This window comes from Otolemur garnettii, unplaced genomic scaffold (genome assembly GCF_000181295.1).
Source record: "Otolemur garnettii isolate 467f Iridium unplaced genomic scaffold, OtoGar3 scaffold00111, whole genome shotgun sequence".
NCBI lineage: Eukaryota > Metazoa > Chordata > Mammalia > Primates > Galagidae > Otolemur > Otolemur garnettii.
Genome location: NW_003852506.1, coordinates 5,889,527 through 5,899,130, shown reverse-complemented (window position 1 = coordinate 5,899,130; position 9,604 = coordinate 5,889,527). Strand labels below are relative to the sequence as shown.

The 9,604-nt window shown below is 40.8% G+C and overlaps 1 protein-coding gene across 1 annotated transcript in view; it reads right to left on the bottom strand.

Annotated features, from left to right (window-relative positions):
- GRIK1 (glutamate ionotropic receptor kainate type subunit 1) overlaps positions 1 to 9,604 on the bottom strand; it is a 380,233-nt gene that overhangs the window by 106,696 nt on the left and 263,933 nt on the right. The window contains exons 5-6 of the mRNA XM_023517450.1: positions 6,298 to 6,351; positions 2,710 to 2,883 (exon numbers count right to left, since the gene is read on the bottom strand). Of these exons, the coding sequence (XP_023373218.1) occupies positions 2,710 to 2,883; positions 6,298 to 6,351 (228 nt within the window). The remainder of the gene's footprint in view (positions 1 to 2,709; positions 2,884 to 6,297; positions 6,352 to 9,604) is intronic.

Here is a 9,604-nt window from a genome sequence, read left to right as displayed (position 1 = left end):
CCGAGTCAGTGCCAGCCCTTGGTGTATGTGGCTGGCGCCGTAACCACTGTGCGATGGGTGCCGAGTCAGTGCCAGCCCTTTTCTAATGCTAGAGATAAAGCATAACACAAAAAGACAAAGTCTCTATTCTCATGGAGTTATGTCCTTATAGGAGTAGCTATCAAAGAAATAAATCACATATCTGGTCAAAAGGGCTGTAAAGAAAAGGAAAGCAGGTGTGGGAAAGAGATCAGGGCAGGGTTCCTGTATTCCCTGGTGCTCATACAAAGCCCCTCTGGGGAAATGGCGTTTGAACAGCCCGGACGGGGATGAATCTAGGCGGAGGAGTAACAAGTGCTCCATATGTAAGAATGAATGAAGTACAGGGCTTGCGGTGTAGGCCCAGCAGAACTGAAGCCAAAGAACTTTTTATCTTGAAGGGAGAGGAGAAAGAGTTTATACAGAGGTAACTTGAGAGCAAAGATGTGTCAGCCTTGGCCCTGGACTTGGGGGTATGGGTGTGTTCTCTTGGTTTAGTGAGTGGTCTGTTGGATGTTTCTTTAGATGGCCTTTCACCTCTTCATGGCTCAATTTCCACATCCCTAAATGAGGCACATCCAGAAGAAACAGCAAGGACACAGTGAAATGCAAAGCAGATCCGTCAGATAAATAAACGTCAACATTATGCTGCACATAAACAATTTCTAAGCCATTATCTGCATGGCTACTGGACCAAACTCCTAGCAGGTGCTGAGTTCTATCACATTTTACAAAACCTAGTATTGAAATGACTTGACACAGTTATTCTGCTCACTTATATAGCACCCCAATGAGCCATCCTCTTCTTGTCTGATAAATTCTCTCTTTCCTTTTTGTAATTTTATAATAATAGTAATAACAATAAGATAACAGCATAAAAAACCCTCCCTGGGTGGCACCTGTGGCTCAAGGAGTAGGGAGCTGGCACCATATACCGGAGGTGGCGGGTTCCAGTCCGGCCCCGGCCAAAACTGCAAAAACAAAACAAAAACAAAAACAAAAAACCAAAAATCCCCTCCCTTCATTGGGATGACCCATCCGTTGGGTCTCAGCTCTGTCACACTTCCTGCCTGTGGGACACCATCAGCCAGGCTCCAGCAGCCCCCAGGGCAGCAGTCACGACAGGTCCACTGCCTCTGAACTGCTCAGCTCTGCCGCTCTTGCCAATGGGCTTCCTCATCTCAGGCAACGTGTACAAACGGCTTTGTCAGTACAATATACCCGGCCATGCAGACACTTTTGTTTTTGGTAAATTAAGCCCTACTTGCGATGAGTATTTAATATTTGGCATGAATCTATCACCCAAGTTAACATAACTTCAAACTGTAACTCTTTAGTGGCACCTACCAACTTCAGGTAAAAATTATTTGAGATCTCATCCTGTGATAGAAATCTCACTGGAAGGCAGGGAAGTGGGCAGAGGATTTTGTACCATATTTGAAATCACTGGAGTTAGAAATCCAAAAGGAAGAAGAGAAAACTACCTCGCTCTCTCCCTCTTTTGCTCTCTCTCACCCTCGTCTTCTCTTCTCCGAGGTCTAGCATTTCCCTGGACAGTCTCTGCCCATCGTTCTTATTCAGAGCGATGTTTCCAGTCTCCCCAAGGCTCATTTGTACCAAGATGTTTTCCATCGTTCTCTCTCAGCCTGCTTTGTATAGTGTAAAATGTATTTCAGGTTTGAAAAACAGTCAGGGAGCCTGAACAGAGAACCACTTCATTAATTCATTTATTTCATATTTTTCATTTATTCCTCATTAAAAAAAGGAAAAAAAGAAAAGAAATACCAAGTTCATTATTCTGCAAGATGATGCCTCTCCGTTATCAGTACATTACATCTTAAAAGCAAGCGTACTTCCCCTGACAATGGGGACAGAGAAGAAAATACCACAGCAATTTGAAATACTATTACCTGCCCACATTCCTCATATATTTTTCTTAGATGGCCCTTTTGCTACATAGAAAGCATTTTTTCTTATTATTTCCTGCCATTTTCTTCATCACCCAGGGAGCTTCATTAGAGAAATAAGGAGAAGGGAGGTGCACTGACAACATGGGAAGATGGTGTCAGCGAGAGGCTCTATGATGAGGCAGTTCACAGTTTCCCTGTTCAGCTGAGTCTCGCTGACTTGTCAGGAGATGGGCTTGGCATCTGCTTGGAGAGCAGCATACGGCTGGTGTTAAGCTCTGGCAGTGTCTGCAGACATGAGTTTATATGCATCCAGGACAGGAAGACCGTGAGTGCGCGAACTGTGTGTAAATCCAGCATTTTCCCACATCTGCTCAACTCATTGAGCTGTGGGCAGATGGTCGGAATACAAATTGGTTCCGCACACCCCCCAGGCAGCCTGACTCCCTCCTTCCCTCCTCCTTCCCAAAGCCGTGTTGTCAGAGGTAAAACCCTCTTCACTTGCCCTCGCTTTGGCTCTGGCTTTGTCTTCATTTGTTTGATGGTGGAGGCTACTCCTGTTGATTGCTTTGTCTGAGGCAGGTACAGTTAGGGAGCCAAAAATAGTAATTTCTATAGTAGCCAGCTGCAGCCTTTCAAAATACCTAAAGAGCTTACTTCTCGCAAATAAGCCAAGGTGCACGTTATAACCTTTTCTTTCTCCCACATTTTAAGGCATATGAGATTCTTAACCCCTATGGCATTCAAACATTCACTCAAATTATTACATTTTAAAACTACTTACTGTCATCATGCCATCCAAAAGGCCAGTCTCAGGCCTGGGCGGGGCCTGCAGCCTCTCCATGGACCACTTCTCGATGATGGATGACACGTGAGGGTTGTCAATGTTCAGTAACCGGAACCCGGTCATGTTCACGCCACTGTACCTGTAGAGTTCCAGATCTAAAGCAAACAGGTCCTGTGTAGTAGGAAAAATGATACAAGTAGAACAGACTTAGCATTTTCCATGGTCCTCATACAAAAGAGAATTAACAATTGTAGAAGCAACTAGTATAGTGGGGCTCCCTTATCTTTGGTTTTGTGGTCTATGGTTTTAGCCACCTGAGGTCAAACATCACTGGGAAATATTAAATTTAAAAAATCCAGCAATAAACTATGCATCACTTTTAAATTGTAGACCCTTCTGAGGCATGTGAGGAAGTCTGGCACTGTCCCACTCCACTCTGCTTGGGACATGAATCCTCCGTTTGTCCAGCATCTCCACACTCTCGATGCCACTCATCACTGCTGGGACATGTAGGAAGTGTCTTGGTTACAGATCAATTATTGTGATGCGACAGTGCTTGTATTCAAGGCACTGTTATTATGTCATAATAGCTCTAAACCACAAAAGTACTGTGCCTAATTTATAAAATAAACTCCGTCCTAAGGATGTACAGAAAGGAAAAACATAAAATATAGAGAGCTTGGCATTATCCTTGGTTCCAGGCACCCTCTGGGGGTCTTCACGTGGATCCCCCTCAGACAAGGAGGACGACTATAGATTAAAACAGAAATGGCAGCCATATCACACTGTTTCAGTAAAAGAACATGGCCCATTGTCTTTCATTCACATGCTGTCTAAGAAACCCAAAGGCAGTAAGCAATTTTCATTTTCACCTTTACCTATTTTTTTTGCAACATGGTTAGAGTTTAAATAAGCCGAGCAGAGGAATTTGGCTGTTGGTTATTAGCATGCCCTGGAGCATGGGATATGACTTTCTGAAAGGTAAGAATTGCATTCCTAGGATATGGTCTTTGGGGGAGGTGACATTTATGTCCATTTGGTGCAAAGCTTTTATTTTAGAGATGAAGAAACTGAGGTTCTGGGTGGTGACAATGAAGCCCAGAACGAACCACTGGTCAGTGGCAGTACCACATTCTTCATCATAGCTTGCCACATCAGGCTGTTCTGGGTCTTGCCATGAAGGTTTAATCTGGAAGTTGCATCTGCATTTGAAGACCAATTCTGCTAGAAAAAAAAAAGCATCTCCTGGATCACTTGAAAAATAACTCGTATCTCATACAATAAGGACGTGAACAATGCTCACTGGATGTGTGTGCTCAGAATAAAAGTCACAGAGTTCTCATCAGAGAATATACTGGAGAATTCATGTGATTGCGTGGATGTGAGAACATCTTAACAATGGAATTCATTCCCTTTCAGACAATGTTTCTGTAAAAAAAAATATACACCCTGGTATTTTCTGTCATAGATGAGGTTGTGTATACACCAGAAGTTTTGTAAGTTGATTCAGATTTAAAACAGAGATGTGATAATTTCAACTTTTCTCTAAATAAAAAGATTAAATTAAAAAAATGTATCACATTTAAGAAGAAAACAGATTTTAAAAATAGCTTTTAGCAGCAGCAGCAGCAACAACAACAAAATACCTTCTGTAAAAATTTCCTAACAATGTAACTGCTTTTGAAAGTGCAATACCAGACAGCACTTTATGGGTGATGATAGTGGTTATTCAAGAGGAGCAGATTCAGAAACACTATGATTTGCATTTGCAGAAGATGCATAGAAATTTATTCTTTTGACAAGCTCTCTTTGTACTTCTTTGGACTAGACAGACAAACTGGAAGAGCACAGCTCTGTGCTCCTAGTGTCAGAAAAGGTACACAGTACTGCCTTTTAAAGCATTGTATAGTTTTTCTTTGGAGTATTAATTTTTTTCTTTAACTTTTATTAATAGTCATGGACAAGAATAGTAAGAATATGGAAGCCAAGCAGGGCAGAATGCAGAAAAAAATCAAAGGAAAAAAATAAAAGAAGCAAACTTATAAAAAATAAGGCCTAGGAAAGAATGATTCCTTTAACATGCTCACTGAATAGAGATAAAGTTATTCTAGCTCCAGGATGTCGGACAGAAACTTCCAGAACACATCCTGAATCCATCGGAGATCTAACAGTAAATTCATTCAGCATGCTACAATGAAATATGTTAAACATGTGAAAAAATTATTTGGAGTTTTCTATGTAATATAGAATGTGGAAAGTCTAAGATCTGATTTCTGACACCCTCTTGGGAATGCAGGATGAGGTCAGCAGGAATGCAAAGGGGGAACAAAAATAAGCAGCACACAACTTGTGCATCCTCCAGGATCCCCACGGAGGACCAGACTTCTTAGGTTCTGTTGTTCATGTTCTTTCTCAAATTTCTCCAACACCAGCTCTCTGAGGTGTGTACAGCTGCGGCTGGTGGCCATGTCACCATGAGTAATCCTAAGTGTTAATAGTGACAGGGAGGAGCCATACACCTTGCAGGCTCCATGGTTTCCTTCCACTGTTCTGAAAGAGGACATGATCAGTGTGCGGGAGCACAGGGCAGAAGACCATGAAACTTTAATTGAAGAACATGGGCCATGTGCCCTCCTTCCAGCCCCACACTCAGTAGCAGTAATGATTTTAACAACTATCCCAAAGAGGTCATCTCATGCTCTCAGAGATACTTGAGTCACAAATAGAAATTGTTTCTTCTGTGAATAGTACGACAGCTCCTTGGTCCTTATTCCAAATTCTTTGATTCCCCCTATTCTCTAGCTTGGCAGTTTTACTTGCTAAAATGGTACTTGTATCAAGTCCCCCCAGAATTTGGGTAGATTTTAGTCAATACACTCCTACAAAGAAGAAAAGGAGGTCAGTTCTGTGCTTACCTCCCACGTGAGAATATGGAGCATGTGGGGGTGTGGTGGGGGGAGGGGGGGCACTCATTGATTTCTGAAATCGACTGAATGAAAGCTATCATGTCACTTTGATGTGTTAGATGCCCTAAATCATTCTCTTTTGATCAGATAATCTTTCCAAATTTAGGATTTCTTAGCGTTTCTTTTGGATTTCTAAAGTTTAACAATCATGATTTTTCTTAATAGTGCACAAAATTAAATGTGCAGAGTTTTCCCAAATTCCTCTTCTTGAAGGTTTTCCAAACGTCTGGCAGGTGACCCCTGGCTAACCCAGCTATCTGCTGGACGCAGGCAGGAGAGATGCGTCAAATCAAAGAATGCCAAGACACACTTAGATCCACCTTGTGATGTGTGCAGAAAGTGTAGATGATGCTTCCTTAATTGTACTTCGTACTTTGATAGCTTTTATTTAGTGGGATTTTCATTCTAATCCTTTTCTGAACGCACACACATCGGGGCTAGTTTTAAAAAAGGAAAGAAGAAACCTGCTGCTCAGCATGACTGGGTTTAGAGGATTCTTAGAAAAGTAAGGCAAATCTCCAGGCCATCTCCTGCCTTGGACCCTGGTGGTGCTGACTTTGAAATAACCATGAGAAGATGTTTCCTAGCGTGTGGAATCGCTTCTGCCAGATGTGCTTACCAGGGTAGTGAAAAAGTAGTGATAATACTCAGTCATCATGCCCATGAACAGGATCTGCAAAAGAGAAACAAGGGGGGAAAATCAGGGACACAATTCTAGTAAGAAATGGATAATTATTAGAGTGACTGCGGAAGTCTGGGAACTCAGAACAAGAAGAGGCTTTAGAAGTCACAGACTCAGCAGATCAGAAACCTGAGGCCGATTAGTGGCTGGTGTAGACTGAGGCCCCACTGACCTCCAGACAATACCGTTTTCATTACACACTGCTTGGTTCACATCAAAGTTACTGGTCCGATGATTGAATTTAAAAATAGTATATGCTCAACAAATTTTACATGTGGAGCTGTCCATGATGGCACAGGGCTTTGTCTTTCCTGCTGCCTGTGCTCTGAGTTATCTCATACTTGGGAGTGCATATTTGGTTGACCTCCATAGCCTTAGTGCTTAGCACAGTGCTTCATTCACAGTAGAATTTATGAAATGTAGAATTGGCAATGCTGGCAAGAAGATATGTATAAACCAGAATTGATAAATGAGAATATCTCAGAAACGTTTTTCTCTATCCCTTTTCCAGGCCATCCCACAAATGAGTAGGGAAACAATTAGTTTACAGATGGAAGGATGAGAACTATTCTTATACAATTTTTTTTTTTTTTTTTTAGAGACAGAGTCTCATTTTATTATCCTTCATAGAGTGCTGTGGTGTCACAGCTCACAGCAACATCAAACTCATTGGCTTAAGCAATTCTCTTGCCTCAGTCTCCCAAGTAGCTGGGACCACAGGCACCTGCTACAGCTATTTTTTGTTGCAGTTTGGCTGGGCCACCCTTGGTATATGGGGCCAGTGCCCTACCCACTAAGCCACAGGCACCACCCTATTTTTATACAAATTTCACATTGTTTCTTAATTCTGATTCTCATTTACTCGTTTGGAATCTTGATAGTTCTAGACATTCTATGAGGACATATATTGTTCTTACTTTGTGGAGGAGGAGAGAAAGAGGAGGTACCTCGAACATAATGTCCAAGGGTTCTAGGTTAAGATAGTTCATTAAACTGTGATCTTATTTTAGGATTCCTGGAAACACAAAGGGTGGCAAAGGATTCCTGGAAACAAAAAGAAGTATACACATTTTAAGAAAGGAAAAAAGCAAATGAAGTTTTTCACACTCACGTCATGTTTGACTCTGAAATTACAGAGGTGCTCAATGTGACTTGAATTCATCATTTTTATCTGCATATATTGAGCATTGCAATATTAATATAGTATTTTCCTTTCTTAAAATGCATATCCATTTTTTTGACACCCTCTGTAGTGTCAGCTGTGAAGTCACAACTAGTTTGGAGCTAAGCTATTCTTTCTAAATATTATCAATAAGGATATAAACTTGTTCCGAGTAGGTTACCAGAAGAACTGTTTATCTTTTGGTTTTTATATAGAACTATAATAGAGATGACTCAAAAATCATACTGCCAACTTAGTTTCCCCACAAATCTAATTAATTCAGGATGCAAATGAGAGTATCCTATGGATATTCTAAAATCAGAGTCTTAGGCTCCATCACAGAGACATCCTGAATTAGAATTTCTGAGAGGGAGCCTAAGTTTGTGTACTTGACATCTGGGGTTGAGAGTCACTGCTCTATGGAAAACATGGACATTCGCATTAGAGAACAAAGACTTTCATTGAAAACATCTGGAAAAAGGCAACACAGGTTATTTGTGGTCCCAGATGTGCCTAAAGGTGTATAAACTAGAATGAATTTTACATGAAAGAGAATAAGGAATAAAGAGGGTATTTGGTGATAGCACCTAAGATAACACAAACCCCAGCCTGATACCCCTTAACGCTGTTTTTACTAACGTTGAAATGGGAAGAATATTTAGAGAAATTGTAACGTCATGAAGATAAGACAGATGATAGGAAACTCTCTCCATGAATCACAAGCCAACAACATGTAAGTCACTCCTATGGTGATCACTAGACCGGGAGCACCAAAGGATTTTTAAAAGGGTGGCCTGGCTTTAAGGCCATCAATAACATTTAAAGCCAGGCGCAGTGAGGTCTTGTGAGCTGGTCCCTTATATCATTCGAGCATAAAGAGCTGGCCTGCCAGGGTCAGTCAGGAACCCAATTTTTCACTTTGGTCATTAGATAGTGTAATTGCAGCCAAGACTGCCTCTTGAAAGAGAACTGGACAAGTTTTATGTTTAGATATAGAGCTGGACATAAAGGTTTTAAATATTGTTTCTGAAACTGAAAATAAAACGCAAAGGCACTTGAATCAGCAGCTTTTCACTTGGGCAAAATTTTCTTTTAAACTTATTATGGAAGCTTTTGATCCCCTGTTGAGGGCATGAACAATTTTTTTTTTTTTAATAACCACTTGGCTAATTATTTTTTATTATTTTTAAAATAATTCCTCGAGGTAGATATTCATTTGATATGTCTCTTATTCAGTGTTAGGAAAGAGATATGAAAATGGAATGAATAAACAGCCAACGGGTCCACTGTTATTGCAAAAAGAACCCTTGGGTTCTCCAGGTAAAATTTTCATTTGCTGTACTAGAAAAATCCCTGTTTCCTTTCATAAGCTCATTGTTTGGATCAGTGCCTGCCGGTTATTCCCTTGAATTTATTAGAAATAGAAATTAACAAAGAAGTACAGTCATTGATCATGGGCCTGTCAACTCTGTGAACACTGTAGGATCTAGGAGAGTGAAAAACTTCTAGGTGAGAACAACAAAGGCAATGGCCCCACAGGCGGTGGTTTTAGAGCGAGTTTTTTGCTGTGGTCTGTAGAGTGGTTGGAACCCGTGGCCCTGGCGTTTCACAGTAGCATACTTTATAAATACAACCCTTGCACTCCCATTGCCACTTTCTCTCTGCCTGTTGGTATTTCAACTAAACGGCATTAAGGGATTAAGAAAAGGTCACATCAAGATAAATGTCAGTTTTAAAAATAAAACCTACTATGTATAATCAGGATATGGGGAGTTTTCTAATAGTTCTTTGCAGAACTGGTTTTTTCCTAAGAAAGACTACCTTCTTTGGATTTGGGAGCCGTGCTTGTCTGCTGAACTAACCAAGTGGTGCTGACTTAGGCAGTATACATAATTTACCAGAGAAGTATTTCTAGAAACTAGTTCTGGGGCTATATAAATCATTTTTATTGACACAGAACACATCATGTCACACATACTAATATGGATGACCAGTACTGTCCGTATTTATGGCATAGTCACCTTAATTGCTTCCACTAATATGTTCTTCTAACAATGCTTCTTTTCTTTTTTTTTTTTTTTT